General features: G+C 47.7%; 1 protein-coding gene across 1 annotated transcript in view; it reads right to left on the bottom strand.

Annotated features, from left to right (window-relative positions):
- Positions 1-17,871, bottom strand: part of OTOP1 (otopetrin 1) — a 34,886-nt gene that overhangs the window by 10,866 nt on the left and 6,149 nt on the right. Inside the window, exons 2-4 of the mRNA XM_086705454.1 lie at positions 13,224-13,360; positions 9,405-9,463; positions 2,742-2,872 (exon numbers count right to left, since the gene is read on the bottom strand). Of these exons, the coding sequence (XP_086561580.1) occupies positions 2,742-2,872; positions 9,405-9,463; positions 13,224-13,360 (327 nt within the window). The remainder of the gene's footprint in view (positions 1-2,741; positions 2,873-9,404; positions 9,464-13,223; positions 13,361-17,871) is intronic.

Raw genomic sequence — 17,871 nt, forward strand, 5'->3', positions numbered from 1 at the left:
AGTGTGAGACGGGAACCATCAAACTCCAATGCTTGGCACACGAGTTGGCACCACTTTCCAGAAGGCACTTGGCAATGGTATAAAGAGCGATTTCACAACAAGGAGGGCACGTGCTATACATAAATAAGAAAATATGTAACAGAAGCCTTAAAGATGATGCAGCTGTAGTCTCAGACCTAGAATTCCAATCTGTGTTGAGGGACGAGTCAAAAATGTAATCAAAGCCAAAAAGTGTAATCAAAGCATTAGGTAAAATCGTGTGTGTGTGTGTGTGTGTGCGCGCGTGCGCGCGCACTGGAGAGAGAAAAAGAGAAACATTTCAGTGTCCAACAATTTAGAAACTGTTAAGCGAATTTTGATACATTCATACAATGGCATAGAAGGCTGCCATTAAAAATTGTAATGAAGTTGTGTTTTAATGGTACAGGAAAGTGATCATGTTACATAACAATGGAAACAAGTAAGAATAAATTGTATACACAGAATTTTTAAAATGCATGTCACAAGGGGGCACCCGGGTGGCTCAGTTGGTTAAGTGTGCAACTCTTAATATCGGCTTGGGTCATGATCTCATGGTCATGGGATCGAGCCCCACGTCGGGCTCCAAGCTGACAACACAGAGCCTGCTTGGGATTCTCTCTCTCTCTCTCTCTCTCTGCCCCTCCTCTGCTTGTGTGCGTGCACTCTCTCTCTCTCTCTCTTTCTCAAAATAAATTAATTAAATGAAAAAAATAAATACATATCACAGCTGAGCACTCAGTTATGAAATCAATTTAGTGGGTAGCTGCCAATGTATTTTTTAAACAGAAAGGACTTGTCATGGAATAGAATGGAATGGAATGGTACCAGATGCAATAGAAATTTGAAAGTGTCTCTGATACAGCAACGTTATTATTTCGTGGCATATGCGTCCACATGTACAGATGTGCACTTGAGCTGCCGTGCAAGTTTTAGTTCTTATTGTAGCTGTAGTCAAAAAAATAAAAAGATTGAATATATACACTATGGCCTTAACTACAGATCAAGAAATAGAACACGACAAAGAAATAACCTAAAATTAACAGCATGTAACTGCATTTCTGGGTAGGTGCTACTGTAGGTTTTTTTTTTTCTTTACACTTTGTCACTGCCTTAATTCGTGACTTGTAGAGACCAGTTATAAAATCAAATGGAAAGCCTGTGGCAGCACAAATCACCTTCACTTTTGCAGAACCCTGCACTTTTCACCACACAACTGGTTTCCCACCTCTCGTAACCCAAGGCGCTCCTGTGCAAAATCAGGGGAAGAAATCAAGGAGAAAGGTTCAGATCAACGGAATGTTAGAGCTGACAGAGTCTTTTCTTTGTAGATCAATCTAATTCCATCTTTCCACAGAGGTTCCTGGAGCCAGATCAGATCCGGGTTTCATCATTTACTTACTGTGTGGACTTGGGCTAGTTACTTAACTTCTCTGTGGTTTGATGTTTTCATCCGTATGATAAGGTCAACACTGACTACCCCACGGTGTTTTGAGAATTAAATGAGCCACACGAAGGGACTAGAACAGCGTGCCAGGCCCTCAGCAAACACTTGGGAAGTTTGCTTTGTTTTCATTGCTATCACTGACACCAATGAGGACACGAGAGTTGACGAGAGAGAAGGACTTTCCCAAGAGTCAGCTGCCGGTGGAGAGTGGGGGCTGGGGGTTGGAGAAACAGCGTGTGCCCTGACTTCACCATCCCCACCCCACTGGTAAGGAGAGAGAGAATCCCAAGCAGGCTCCACACTGTCAGTGCAGAGCCCGATGTGGGGCTCGAACTCACACACCGTGAAATCGTGACCTGAGCTGAGATCAAGAGTCACATGCTTAACCAACTGAGCCACCCAGGTGTCCCTGGTAAGAAAACTGTTTTAAAGTCGCCCTGGGCGACGGGCCTGGGGTCATACAGTAAGTGTACCTGAGTAATACATTAAAGCTAAAAGGACTCCCTGAAGGAACCTGGTTCAGGTCCCCTCACTTTATGAATGAGAAAAGGGAGGCCCAGAGACGTTGAATGGTTACCAAAAGTCACACAGCCAGGACGTGATGAGAACATCCCCAAATCTGGGCTCTCCGGTTCCCAGCACATTTCCGCCCTGCACATTCCTCTCAGCCCCACTGTTCTAATAGAGAAGCGACAGGTCATAAACGCGAAAGAACTTTGGAAGGAGGTGTGGCAGGCTCTCAAACGGGAGCAGGGTGGGGGTGGGGGTTGGGGATAAGGATGGGCCATAGGTGCAAGCCGGAGGGAGTAAAAAAAAAAAAAAAAACCACTTCAAATGAACTCAAACCAATTAACGACAACCCTGAGACCTCTCTGGGTATTTCAAAGCTATACTTTTAGTAGAAAGAACTGGTAATAGACGCTTAATTAAAAACACAATGACTGCCAATCTTCCCTAGCTGTAAACAAAGACATTCACTTCCATACCAAACTGTACCATGAGAAATGGTACCCTAAATGATAACCCTTGGGTCCGGCAAGTCCCTGAGTCACTGAGGAAACCATTAATTACCCTCAGCACGTCCTACTTACGTAACCAGAATGAGGGGCTTAGGAGGTTTTGAAAGACTTTCAACAACAGATGATTGTCTGGCCAACGTTGAGGTGGAAGGACCCTGCCGTTCTTTGGAACCTGCCTCTCCGACTCTGAACATTTTTGGTCTCTGCAGCCTTCTAAGAGGTTCCAGCACGGGGACAGGACAACTCTTATCACTCACCTATTGTGACGTTCCCGAAGCCCAGCGTGATGAGACGTTCTTTATGTTCATTAAGTTGGTGCTTTGACTCATTCAGGACACCATTGGTCCACAGAAGCAGGTTAGTGAACACCGAGTGGATCACCCCAAACCTGAAAAACACAAGGACTCAGTTACTGAGCCGCCCTGGGAAGCTCCGAGCCCCATGGGGTGAGAGGGAGACATCGTGCACACACACTCCCACATGCACGCACACACACGCGCGCGTGCCTCCTTCTTCACCGAGAGTCTGGTTTTGCCAGGCGGTTCAGACCTTAGGTGGGTCCCTATCTGGGGAGAGGCAGTTCCGTGGGAACTTGCAAAACCAGCCTTGGCATTCTGCCTTAATCTTGAACCTGCCAATACTCAGCTCATTGTCGATGGGACAAGAAGAAACTGGGATCCAGTCATGGAAGCTTACTGAAAGCAAGCACCAACCCCACCACAGCCCGGACCCTTTCTCCCAGAAGGGGAAAGAACCATCACGGAAAGACGAAGGGCTACACTGGAAATGTGGAGGGTTGGGCACGCCCTCACTGTTGGCTGGCCAACCCAATGGTCCTCATCCACCCCCTCTGTCTGGCCACTTACCTCTAAAGAAACTGAATCAACAATAGCCAAATATGGAAAGAGCCCAAGTGTCCATCAACCGATGAATGGATAAAGATGTGATGTGTATATATGCATATACACATACATTGTGTATACACACACACACACACACACACACACACACACACACACACCACGGAATACTACTCAGCAATGAAAAAGAATGAAATCTTTGCAACAAGGTGGATGGAACTAGAGGGTATGATGCTAAGGGAAATAAGTCAGTCAGAAAAAGGGATCGTATATTTTCACTCGTATGTGGAATTTGAGAAACTTCACAGAAGACCATAGGGGAAGGGAAAGAAAAATAAGTTACAAACAGAGAGGGAGGTAAACCATAAGAGATTTTTAAATGAAGAGAAAAAAAACGAAGGGTGGAAAGTGTAGGGGGGTGGGGGGCGGGGAAAATGGGTGATGGGCATTGAAGAGGGCACTTGTTGGGATGAACACTGGGTGTTGTATGTAAGTGATGAATCATGGGAATCTACTCCTGAAGACGACTACACTGTATACACTATTTGTTAGCTGACATGACAATAAACAATTTAAAAAAAAAAAAAAAGAAACTGAAACAAGTCAGAGACTCGCTGTCTGGTCTCCCCTGCAGCCTGGCATGGCCACTCTGGCCAGTGGGATGTGAAGTCAAGTCTACTGGGCACTCCCAAAATCTTCTGATTTTGTGATGAAAAGGATGAGAATAAAAAAGCCTATGTACTGTCCCCCCCCCCCCCGCTTTGTTTCCAGCTTTGAATACAGACATGAAGGCTGGAGTTGTGGCAGCTACGTTGTGACCATGAAGCAACCAGTATGGGATGAAATGGTAACCCACTAAGAAGGGCAGAGTGAAAGCATACACTTGTCCACCATCTGCCCAGAGGAAAACTGGTGTGACTGGGTCGTCAACCCTGACCTTTCCTCTCCTCTGAGTTTTAACCCCAGCTGCCCCCTCGGGGGCTCCCACAAGTGACCACAAGCCAAACTTTCCTCATTTGAACCCTGGCTTCCTGGAGCAGCTGCATAACATCCAGGCACAAGAGGAGAAGGGAACAGGTGTTTGCCCATCTGCTTGCCCCTGTGCTCGCCCAGCAGCTACAGATTGTGGCCAGCTCACCCCGGGGCCCAGCACAAATGCAGACAATGCTGTTTGCCTCAGGCCGACGGCCTTTTCTTCTACTTATAATGCACACGGCTCCTTTTCTTCTCTTCTTTCCTGGTGCACAGGGCACCGTCCAATCCCAGGCCCGCTGGACCCGATGAGATAATGCCAATGCCACCTGCAGCTGCAGAGAGTCTCCGTGAGCTGGCAGCCTCTTGTTGGTCCGACCTGGAAACTGTCCTACAAACTAAGGGCAGACACTTCCTCATGCCAGGCCGCCTTGTTCTTACTCGGGTCTGATGGCCCCAGACCACAACAAACACAAGGCCTCCGGGGGCCACTTCTGACCTCAGTTTATGCTTTCAGCTCTGTTTGCACAGCTACTGTACCTCCAAACCCCACCCTTGGGAAGGGAAATGGACCCGAACAAGTTAAGGGGAATTCTTAGATCGGAGAAAAGTCCCAGGACATACAAAAAGCATGGGGCCGTGGAATCCTGGCTCAAAAGACCAGAAAACAAACAAACAAACAAACAAACAAACAAACAAACAAAAATGACAGGTCTGGGAGTGGTAAGTTCTGAAGCCTTCAGGGCCTGGCAGGAAACGTCAACGAATAAAGCAGGTCTGGGGTCCATTAGGGAGCGGTGGGGACTGTAGCAAACTGAGGCTACACCCCCCACTCAGCTCTGGCCCTCTGCTGCACGTGCGTTTGGGACGGCCATATCTTCCAGTTTTGCTAGAGAAGTCGAAATCCAAAACCTAAAGGTGGGGAGTACCTCAAAAATGTTTAACACTTGTCTCCACACACGGAACAGGCCAAATCAAGCTCTGTGTGTTATCTCATTCAAGCCTCTCGCTGTCCAGGTTAGGAAAGGGGCCACGAGACAGGGAGAGACTTGCATCCAAACACCCAGCAAGGAGGTGGGCACGGAGTTGTGTGTCCCATCCCTTGGAGTTCCCTCAGATGACAGACCCTGGTTGCCAAACGTCTGGGTGCCTGGCCTCAAGCCGTCCCGTCCAAAAACTGAGAGTGCAAGGCACGGATGTGAGCCACACGTAGAATTTCAGATTTTCCTGTAGCCACGTTTTTAAAAAGTGGTGAGAAAAAAAGAAAAAAAAAAGGAACAGGTGAAAATAGTTTGCATCATTTTCTCTTAAACCCGATCTAATTTGCTATGACGTCAACATAGAATCAACAGCAACAAAAATTATCCCTGAGATCTTTTGTACTCGGTTTGTCGCCCGAGGCTCCGAAACCTGACGTGTGTTAGACGCTTCCCGCACGTCTCAGTTGGAAGTAGCTGCAGCTCAAGTGCTCAGTAGCCCCGTGCGGCTGGTGGCTGCCTTACCGGGCAGTGCAGAGGCCCTGTGCTTGCGTGAGTGACATTAGAAAGAGAAAGACTCCGCCCGCAAAGCCAGGAGGCCACCGCAGTCACCCGGATTTACGGCCAACAATCAGAGCCCCCCAGCCGTGCACAGGCAAGTGTCTTGACCTTGGACGCTTTGCTTCATTTCTTTGAGCCTCGGTTTCCTCATCTGCTGAGTGGGGGCTGGTGATCGTATGGCCCCTAAGTGGCAGGTCTAATGTGGGAGAAGTCCTCGTGAGGAACACGCCTCAAAGAAAGTGCTTTATGCGTGAGCATGCCCACCCCACTCGGCCAGGAGTCTCTGGGGGTAGACGAGATGTTCCATACACGTCTGTTGAAAACCTCTCACCCTTGGGGCGCCTGGGTGGCGCAGTCGGTTAAGCATCCGACTTCAGCCAGGTCACGATCTCGCGGTCCTTGAGTTCGAGCCCTGCGTCAGGCTCTGGGCTGATGGCTCAGAGCCTGGAGCCTGTTTCCGATTCTGTGTCTCCCTCTCTCTCTGCCCCTCCCCCGTTCATGCTCTGTCTCTCTCTATCCCAAAAATGAATAAACGTGAAAAAAAAAAAAAAAAAAAAAAAAAGAAAACCTCTCACCCTTTACCCCCAACGATTCTACTTCTAGGGACTTACCCCAAGCAAATAATCAGAGATGTTCAAACACCAAAGATGTTTGACCGAGGACGTTCATCACAGTACGACTTATAACAGCAACAAAACTTTCAGAAGGATTGGGTGCTGTGGACTGGCTTGTGTCTCCTCAAAATTCTTCCGTTAAAGCCCTAACCCCGCAGCGCGACTGTATTTGGAAATGGGGCCTCTAAGGAGGTCATCAAGGTTCAGCGAGGTCATAGTGGCGGGGTCCCGGTCGAATAGGACTGGTGTCCTCAGAAGCAGAGGAAGAGAGAACGGAGCTCTCTCTCCGCGAGCGCAGAGGAAAGGCCACGTGAGGCCACAGCACACAGCTGCGTGCAGGCCTCCAAACCCAGCCCTGCTGTCACCTTGACCTTGGACTTCCAGCCTCCAGAACCACGAGGACCGTGCGCTTCTGTTGTTTCAGCCGCCCAGCGTGTGGCATTCTGTCGCCACAGCCCGAGCAGACTAACACAAGAGGGCGGCTGGTTAGACTAACTGCGGCAGTGACCTGCGAGGCAGTCGACGAACGCCGACCGGAGGAAATGCCAACGATAAAATGGAAAGACCAAGCACAGCAGGAAGGGCAGGGCCGTGATCGTAAGTAGAAAACGGAGATGCACCGGGTGGCTCAGTCAGTGAAGCGTCCGACTCCTGCTTTCGGCTCAGTTCGTGATCCCAGGGTGGTGGGTTTGAGCCCCACGTCGGGCTCTGCACTGAGCACAGAGCCTGCTTGAGACTCTGTCTCTCCCTCTCTCCTGCCCCTTCCCTGCTCTCTCTCTCTCTCTCTCTCTAAAAAATAAAAAAAAAAAATTAAAAAGAAAAAAGGATTGAAAACTGTATTCATGGAAAAACTGTCAGGAAGCAGCCCGCAATGTTAACGGTAGTTACCGCTGGGTGGGGGGGCGTCTCAGTCAACTGGGGCTGCCGTAACAAAACACTCCATTCTTTCTCACGGTTCTGCAGACAGGAAGTCACAGGTCAAGGTGCCAGCACGGTTGGTTTTGGTGAGAGCTCTCCCGTGGCCTCTCTTCTGGGTGTGCAGAGAGGGAGAGACGGAGATCTCTGGTGTCTCTTCCTCTAAGGGCACCAATCCCATGATGGGGAACCCCACCGAGCACATCATCTAAACCTAATTACCCTCCAAACGCCCTGCCTCCAAAGACCATCACCTTGAAGGTTAAGGCTTCGGCATGTGAATTTCGGGGAAACACAAAAGTGTCATTAAGGTGATTCTTAGGTCCTATTGTATCCTTGCAATCTTATCAGTTAAAAAGCATAATCCTTAAAAAGCGTCTGTGGGAGGAAGAGCGAAGGATCCACCTGTTCCTCGCTCCCTGGCATGCAAAGTGGGACAACCCGGGACAGAAATCCCAGGCCTGCCACTTGCACTCTGGAGACATGGGGTAAGTCCCCTAATCTGCTGGGACCTGTGGGCCGCACCCCTTCAAAGCAGGGAAGCGTGGTTCCCATGAGTTACCCTTACAGAGCCCGCGTGCGGATCAAATGTGAGAAAGGGGCCATTAAAGTGCTCTTTGCTGGGTTCTCGGGGCCCAGAACTCATTTGTCCCTGGTTTGTCCATTTCTCTCCACTGGGCGACCACTCAGGGCCATAGAGGATAGCACGGGCTGCCGGGGCACAGCCCCCGGGACATCCCACCAGGTGCCTGGGGTACCTCGGCCCAACATCCCTGCATATCCCCGACAGTGTCTGGCCGTGGACCCTACACACAGTAGCAGCTCATTAAATGCTTCACTGCCTGTTGAGGCTGATCCTTTCTGCATGGTGGGATTGGGGAAAACTATTTCTATTTCAATAGGCTATCAAAATGGTTCTATCCAGGGGTCATCCATAAATCCTTTCCTAAATTTTTTAATGTTTATTTGTTTATTTTAAGAGAGAGAGAGAGAGAAAACACGAGCAAGGGGAGGGGCAGAGAGAGAGGGAGGGAAAGAGAGAGAAAGAACCCCATGCAGATTCCACACTGCTGACCCGGGGCCCCCACCCACAAACCGCAAGATCATGACCGAAGCCGAAATCAAGAGTCTGATGCTTAACCGGCTGAGCCACCCAGACGCCCCCATAAATCAATCTTTTCAATATCTGTTGTCATTTCAAATGGTACTGGGGGAGTTTTCTGTTTGTCATGATCTGATAAGAGATCTTTCTATGAAACAAATGCTGATTCTTTGAGTCGGTGGTATGTGGGCACCCAGGGCTTTCTTACGTGATGGTAACACCTTCCATCTAGTTAATTCACTCCCTGTCCTATGGATTCTTTCCCTTGATTCTCACAATCACTCGAGAGAAAGGTGACAGAGAGAATGACAGACCCCACGCTTACTGAGCACTTGTTATGCACCAGGCACGTGGTTTATGTCAAGCACTTCATTCAGTCCTCAGAGGCTGGCCCTCCTCTCACCCCATTTACAGATGAGGAAAACCGAGGATCGTAAAGGAAAACGTCACCGACAGCAGAGTCAGAATTCGAACCCACATAGCCTACTCCCAGGGCTGTCCGTCCCCAGGAAGAGGCGGATGGCGGAGGGGCTCCTCCCCAGGCCAAGAGCGCGGGCTTTGCTCGTCGGGATGGAAGGGAGAGTTGGTCTCCCATTTAAAACCCAAGCGCAGGGGTGCCTGGGTGGCTCAGTCAGTTAAGCGTCCGACTTCGGCTCAGGTCATGATCTCGTGGTTCACCAGTTCAAGCCCCACGTCGGGCTCTGTGCTGACAGCTCAGAGCCTGGAGCCTGCTTCCGATTCTGTGTCTCCCTCTCTCTCTGACCCTCCCCCCATTCATGCTCTGTCTCTCTCTGTCTCAAAAGTAAATAAACATTAAAAAAAATAAAATAAAACCCAAGTGCAATGGCAGTGATGAGTCTGTGCGTTCTAAACGAACACCAAGTTCAACTGCTTTACTAGCAGTTCCCACGCTTTTTACCTTTCCAGGGTTTTGAAAGACTGGATGATATCCTTGGCATGCCCCCAAAGAAAATACACCTAGGAAATAAAGGAAGAAAAGAAAGATGCGTCAGTGAAAACCACTGTCATGTTCGCATACTGAGAACTTTGAAACGCACAGAAGCGGAGCGGGGAGATGCTGGGATGTCCGTGAACTCCCATCCCAAGGGTCCCAAGGATGGAAAGTCACCAAGGCCCTCTCAGGCGGCAGTGCCACCCCCCCAGTGGGGACCGCGCTCCGGAAGCGAGACTCCAGGTGTGCGAGAAAGGTGTCGAAGACAGGTTGAGGCTGTCAGCAGGGATGGGGCTTGGGGAGTGGCCGCCTGCCTGTCACGATCCCCGTCACCCCGATTCTATCACCCGTGTTAGGCTTCCTCCGAGAAACACCCAACAAACAGTTCCTACACCAGTGGCCTGAAGCCAAATGTTGAGGGCTTTTTAAAAAAAAAATACTTTCGGGGCGCCTGGGTGGCTCAGTCGGTTGGGCGTCCGACTTCAGCTCAGGTCATGATCTCATTGTTCTGGAGTTCGAGCCCCACGTCCGGCTCTGTGCTGACAGCTCAGAGCCTGGAGCCTGCTTCAGATTTTCTCTCTCTCTCTCTCTCTCTCTTTCTCTCTCCCCCCACCCCCCGCTCATGCTCTGTCTCTCTGTCTCAAAAATAAATCTAAAAAACATTTTTAAATAATAAATAAACAACAAATTTGCCCTGTTCAATCTTCATTTTGCAAGGAAGAGCTATAAAAAAGAAAATCAGATAGCACCAAAGAAAATTCACTTACACATCCTACCTCTTCCACATTGTTTTACCTAAGACTGACTGGGCTGCTCTGAAAACACTTTCAGGGGATGGTCCTTAAAACATCTGACGTCCTAAAAAGACAGAGAGCAGTGGCTCCTGGTAAGGTGCCATTCAGCCCAACAAGAGGGAAAACGTTTGGTAAAAGGATTTATCAATGACTTCCAAGTTAGACAGCTACTTCACTGATACTTTCGTAAAGACCACATGGCAACCCCCAAAAAAGTTTATGATGTTTTAAAGTGAAACCTCGGAATAGGATATTCTGCACGTTCTCTGTAAAACTTTGACAAGAATGTGCAGGGAACTACACATTGTTATCTTCCTTCCCGGTTTTTTCAGTAACGTTAAATTACATTTTATTTGTTGATTTTACTTTTTTAATGTTTATGTTTTGAGAGATAGAGAGAGACAGAGCACGAGCAGGGGAGGGGCAGAGAGAGAGGGGGAGACACAGAATCCGAAGCGGGTTCCAGGCTCCGAGCTGTCAGCACCAAGCCCAACGCGGGGCTGGAACTCACGAACCACGAGATCATGACCTGAGCCGAAGTCAGATGCCCAACCGACTGAACCCAAAATAAATGTTTTTTTTTAATTACCATGTAATCCAGCAATCCCACTCCTGGGTGTATATCCACAGGAACTAAAAGCAGGGTCTCAAAAAGATATTTGTATGCCCATGTTTACAGCAGCGTTGTTCCTAACAGCCAGAAGTAGGAGCAATCCAGTGTCCATCAATGGATGGAGACAGTGTGGCCCATCCATACGATGGAATATTGCTCAGCCTGAAAAAGGAAGGAAATCCTGACACCTGCTACAACACGGATGAGCCTTGAAGACATTAAGCTCAGTGAAACAAAGCCAATTGTCACAAAAGGACGAACACCGTATGATCCTACTCATCTGAGGTCCCTGAAGTAGCCAGAGTCGTAGAGACAGAAAGTCGAATAGTGGGCACCGGGGGCTGGGGGAGGAGGGAATCAGTAGTCAGTGTTTAATGGGGATGGAGTTTTAATTTTGCAAGACGAAAGGGTTCTGGAGATGGGTTGCACAACAGTGTGAATATACTCAACACTACTGAACTGTAGCTAAGACAGCAAATGTTATGCTGTATGTAGGTTAGCACAATTTAAAAATTCCATTTTTTTAAAATACTGTTTTTCATTCTCCAGTCATCTAGTGTAGCAATGCCAAGTAGTAAATGTCCGCTAGGTATAGGATGCTTGATGAATTGACTGATAAAATGCCCTAAATTAGGAAGATAGAGATCTGCAACCCACCAAGTAACAGAGTGATATTTTGAAAACTCACATCTGTCCAGGTCATTCCTCTGCCTAAAGTCTTCGATGGCTCCCCATTGCCCTCAAGATATGAAGTTCAAGCTCCTAAGTGGCCATCAGCCTTAGCCAAGTGCTCACTACAAAGTGCTTTACACACATTAGCACCTTCAATCTTCACAAAACCCCAGGAAGCAGGCGCTCGACAGATGCGAGGCCTGAGACCCAGAGAGGTTAAGTAATTTGCCAGAGCTCACCATCGCGAGTATGAGCCAGAGTCAGATCACCTGACCAGAGTCCATGCGCTTAAGCCCTCCGCTAAACCATGGCTCCGTCTGTGCCGTCGCCCCAGCCCGCCTCCCCCCACGGCCCCACACACCTTCTCCCCGTCATGTGGGAAGACCACACATCCCCCAATATCTCTGACACCCTGCTTTCACTGACACCTCTGGAGCTCTTCCTGGCAGAAACGACCTCTCACCCCAAAGCTGGTGCGCCCTCATCACTGGGTGACTTTGGTCAAAGCATTGAGCCCTGTGTTGTCATCTATATTTGTAATTTGTCCCCATCTGACTGACACCTTGGCAGGGCTCAGACCGTGGCTCTTCGCCCATGCATTCCTAATACTGGGAATACTATTTGTTGGGTTCAGAGGGAAGGAAGGAAGGAAGGAAGGAAGGAAGGAAGGAAGGAAGGAGAGAGGGAGGGAAGAGGAAGGAAGGAAGGAAGGAAGGAAGGAAGGAAGGAAGGAGAGAGGGAGGGAAGAGGAAGGAAGGAAGGAAGGAAGGTAGGAAGGGAGGAAGGAAGGAAGGAAGGAAGGAAGGGGGAAGGAGGAAGGGAGGAAGGTAAAGAAGGAAGTTCTTTCTGGTCTCACTAAGACTCTCCAGATTGTCACTGGTATCACCATAAGCCTCTGTCATCATGAGATTTGACTCCCCCGAAATAAGTAGCCAATAAATAAATTGTCAGTGCTTCCATGACAAAACAGCAGAGATTGAGTGCCTTAAAACAACAAAAATGTATTTTCCACGGTCCGAGAGGCCAGAAGTCCAAGATGAAGGTGTGGGCAGGGTTGTCCCGAGCCTCCCTCCCTGGTGTGTGGACGGCCAGCCATCTTCCTCCACTGTCCTCACACCGTCTTCCTTCTCTGTGAGTCTGTGTCCCAATCTTCTCTTCATATAAAGACGCCAGTTCTATTGGATTAGGACACCCCCCCATGTGACCTCATTTAGCCTTAACGAGCTCCGTAAAGACCAAATCTCCAAAATACAATGTTTCAGTGACTCAGAGGAGTGACGGTCGTGGCCCAGGGTTTCCTTTGCGGGGGATGAAAATGTTCGAAGATTGATTATGGCGATGGTCGCCTAGCTCTGAGAATACACCAAACCACTGGCTTGTACACCAAAATGGGTGAATTGTACGGTGTGTGAATGACAGCTCAATAAAACCCAAGAACATATATGAAAATCCACTCCCGAGCCTTTTCTGGTAGCCTCAAGCTTGGCAAAATGTCCTGACTCTCCATTACAAGGGCCCCCTCGTAGGATCCCCACAAAGACAGCCAAGGGGACACAGAGACCCATTTGAGAGCGGAGGCAACGGACGGACTGAGCCTCAGAGAAGGATTACGCCTCCTCTTGCTGTCTCCCACACCTCCCGTTTCGTGTGCCCTGGGATACACTCCACAGGAGCCGAGGCGACCTACAGAAACATCTTAGGGTTTACCTGGACCAGAGTATGTGCTGCGTGTGTGACAGGGAAGACGCCTTCAGTGGCTGATAAACATTCAGAGAATCCAACGAAGTAGCCAATTTTAAAGCATCCCAGGATGATGGTGATGACCGCGAACAATGTCATGCTACCTAAATTGGGGGGGAGGGGGGCGGGGAGAGCACAGAAACACACATGTGTAAGTGTTGACATGCACGGATGTCGTTTCAGAGTAAATGCCATTAAAACCCTCACCTACGTGGTCAAATGGTTTTTGCAAAGGTGCCAAGACCATTCAGGGAGGAAAGGGCAGTCGTTTCTACAGATGGTGCTGGGAAAGTGGCTAATCCAATCATGAAAGAATGAATTTTACCCTGCCTTACACTATATACAAAAATTAACTTCAAATGAATCGAAGACTTAAACATAAAACCTAAAACATCAAAATGAAAAAACTGTCGGGCCTCAGAGGATACTATTAACCTCCATTAAGAGTGGGAGGAAATAGGGGCACCTGGGTGGCTCGGTTGGTGAAGCACCGGACTTCAGCTCAGGTCATGATCTCACGGTTCGCGAGTTCAAGCCCCATGGTGGGCTCTGCGCTGACAGCTCAGAGCCTAGAGCCCGCTTCGGATTCTGTGTCTTCCTCTCTCTCTCTCTCCCCTTCCCCCATTCACGCTCTGTCTCTCTCTCAAACATAAAGAAACATTAAAAAAATTTTAACAACTAAGTCAATAAATTTTATGTTGTTTCATACATATTAGAATTAATTACATATATACACAGCAAGACAGTATTGTGTCCTGTTTATCATTGTTCCCACCTGATGCATATCCTGGGGTCTGATAAATGATATACATTCAACAAAGATTAGCCCAATAAACAGAAGGCCTCTAAGAGCTTTTCTCCAAAAAAGATCAGTCTAAGAGTGTCACTGTTCTCAAAAAATCTGTTCTCTGATCTTAAAACCCTGCTCTCTAGAGAAAAAGATGAGGGGCACACAGGCATTCGGGAACACTTGCACTCTCTGTGCAACTCTTCGGTAAACCTGAAACTTTTCCAAAATAGAAAGCATATTTTTAAAACTGATAGGAAGGGGCATCCATAACGGTGTCATGGAAAGGGCCTGAACTTAGGGAAAGTGAAGAAAGGAAGTATTCTTTGATGGTGTATCTGGCATGGTTTGGACCAAACAATAAACACAAACAAAAAATATGCATAGGAAAAAAAAAGATGGAAAGGAATATACAAAACACGTTAAAAAGAAACTTGTAACAAATGAAAATATTAGCAAGAAAAAATAGAGTGGTCATGGAGACTTGATCAACGTCAAAGGTCCTAATCCTTCTTCTGGGCCAACGTTGGCCGCCATTCACGCCTCCTCTCCCATGAGCGGGAGGAAACTGGATCGTGTGTGACAAGCATTGTGGCGAGGTCGAGAGAGAGGACGGGTCCTCACACTGAGCTATAACATTACAGCTCCAACCCAAGAAGCCTCCAGCGAAAAGTAACGCAATCGCCCAGCTCCTTTCCATTGCTCAAAGCCTTATAGAAACAACTCTAAGTCACATTTTTTTTTTGTTTTGTTTTTAATCCTGGCAAGCTCCCAGTGAAATCAAAAGCTCAGTAAGGGTGGAGACTCAATCCCGGTGCTTTCAAAAGGTTTGACAAATGCATGGCTCGTTTTGATATACAGGGGAAATAGCGAGAGGAGGTGAGGCAGCCTGGCTGGTGTGGCGAGGACACAGGCTGCAGCCCTGGGGACCTGGGCATTGGCTCCGGCTGTGCCCCCGGTGGCATGCGTGAATTCAGATGAGTCACTTCCCTGCTCCTAGCCTTGGTTTTCCCATCTAGAAAACGAGACCAGTCTCCAGCACCGGTTCTCCAACTTGAACATGCATCAGGATCACCTGGAAGGCTTGTTAAACCGCAGATTGCGGGGCTCCACCCCCAGAGTTTCTGCTTCAGTAGGTTTGGGGAGGGGGGGTCCAAATTTGCATCTCTAACAAGCTCCCCGGTGGGGCTGACACTGTTGATCTGGGACCCCACCTTGAGAACCACTGGTCTAGAACACCCCTGTCACTGATATTTCAAGAGTTCCGATAAATACATCATCTGCCTTCTCATAGTATTAAAAATCCTTCCTTTATCCATTTATTTATACAACAAATATTTGGGGGACGCCTACTATGCATCAGGCATTTTGCCAGGGGCTCAAAGGCAAACAAACAAGATTGCTGGGGAATCAACAAATACACATGTGTAATATTGGATAAATTGGGGTGTGCACAAAATGTAGAGGTGCACGCTGGCACCAGACTTCTCATCTGCAGAAATCAGTGGGAGAGTAGCTAGAGTCAACTTTAGGGAAAGGACTTCAGTGTAAGAACCCTACCTCCAGCCAGCATGTCACCTGCTTCTCAGGGCACAAGACAGAAAGAGATTTGAGGGTATGCAAAATGCAATTCATTCAACAACTCTTTGTTCCAGGGATGGTCCAGCCACTGTCCCAAGCCCTGGAGACATAAAAAGGGAGATAAAATAAAGTGCCTGCCCTCAGTGAGTTTAACATTCTAGTGGGGGAGACAGAGAATGAGCAAATAAGTAATAAACATAGAAGAAGTGTCAGGAAGTGCAAAGTGTGTGAGGAAAAGTAAAGCGGGAAGACGATTAAAGTTGACGAAGGTCAGAAAGAACTCTCTCAGAAGGTGCCGGCTGAACAGAGAACAGAGGTGGGGCGGGGGGGAGTCATCCACATAACTCGCTGTTTAGCCAAACAGCCTGTGAACCGGGGGAGAGTCCTCATAATTGGGGGAGACGAAGAGGAGAGGGAACAATGGCAAGCAATAAATGTAGCAACAGATTGGAGAGGATGATGGATGTATAATGGAAGGAAGAGGGGGAGGGTGAAAATGGATGGATGGATGGATGGATGGATGGATGGATGGACGTATAATGGAAGGAAGAGGGGGAGGGTGAAAATGGATGGATGGATGGATGGATGGATGGATGGATGGACATATAATGGAAGGAAGAGGGGGAGGGTGAAAATGGATGGATGGATGGATGGATGGATGGATGGATGGATGGATGGATGGAGGATGGATGGAGGATGAATAGTCTAGTAGATAGATCTCCTCTCATTGGAGCAGAGGCAGCAATGTGCCTTCCTGGGGGAAATGTTAAGGGTTTTCTGGATAAGAATGGAGCAAAATGCATCTGGTTGTGAGAACAGGAAAGGAAAGATAGCCATTCATTGAATAGAAAGACACAATAAAATGTTCAGGTGCTCCAGGGTTCCTGGCTGGCTCCGTCTGAGGAACGTGGGACTCTTGATCTCGGGGTTGTGGGTTCGAGCCCCACATTGGGTGCAGACATTACTTAAAAATAAGATCTTTAGGGGCGCCTGGGTGGCTCAGTCAGTTGAGCGTCCGACTTCAGCTCAGGTCATGATCTCACAGTTCATGAGTTCGAGCCCTGCATCAGGCTCTGTGCTGACAGCTCAGAGCCCAGATGGAGCCTGCTTCAGATTCTGTGTCTTCCTCTCTCTCTGCCCTTCCCCTGCTCACACTCTGTCTCTCTCTCTCTCTCAAAAATAAAGATTTTTTTAAATAATAAAATAAAATCTTTAGAAAAAAATGTTCAAGTGCTCCAAAAAGCAAACGTATGCAAAAGGAAAATGAAACAACATGTAAAAGAAACCATAATGGTCGCAAAGAAAACTGGGAACAATAAAGTCAAGCATATAAATCCTTACAGTAAAGGGGTACAGGGAATGATCTGAATCTCCCATTAGTTTAGTCAGCAAGGATGGGAATATTGGATTAAAAGCAAAACCTAACTATCTGTTTTATGAATCACACTATTCACTGAGTAGCAAGGGCAGAAAATCAAGGTGTGGACAAAGAGACCATGCAAATGAAGAGAAAGCAGGAAGAGCCATATTGATACCCGACCACATGGAATTGAAGTTAAACGTAGTAAACAGGATGAAGAATCCCTTCATCTTTATCATCACGCATGAAAAAAAGGCATGATGTATGAGAAAGATATAATAGTCCCTTGTGTGCCAAATAAAATAGAGTTCCCTATTTATAGTATATGTAACTGCTACTTTAAAGAGATCCAATGGAAGATTCCAGAATTAGACTGATCTGGTAGGAGGAAACGTAAGGAAGGACACAGAAGAATTAAGGCACACAATCAGTGAACTTGGTTTTACAGCGTCCCTTTGCACACCTCAAGAAGAGAATGTATTATTTTGGATGCCGCTAGAATATCATCAGCAAAAATCGACTCGCCTACGAGAAGACAGTAGGCTGTAGTGGTCAGAGCCTGGCCTCAAATCCTGTTCCCCATCAGTTATTAGTTGATGACTTTCAGTAATTACTTAACTTCTCTATGCCTCAGTTTCCTCATCTGTAAAACGTGATAATAATACGATTGGCTTTCTCTTAGGGATGTAGAGGAGATTCAACAAGTCATTACATTAAAAGTACCTAGCACAGTGCCCCACACGTAGGAAATTCTACAAATGGATGCTATCATCATTCTTATCATCAATCACAAAGAAAAACAATGAATTCGAACCAATTCGAAGTTTCCCAGCCACGTCACTTGAGAATAACCCTAAAAGGTCTCGTGTTGGCAGAGGGGAGAACCC

This window comes from Puma concolor, chromosome B1 (genome assembly GCF_028749965.1).
Source record: "Puma concolor isolate L17-30 chromosome B1, mPumCon1.1.hap2, whole genome shotgun sequence".
Taxonomy (NCBI): Eukaryota; Metazoa; Chordata; class Mammalia; order Carnivora; family Felidae; genus Puma; species Puma concolor.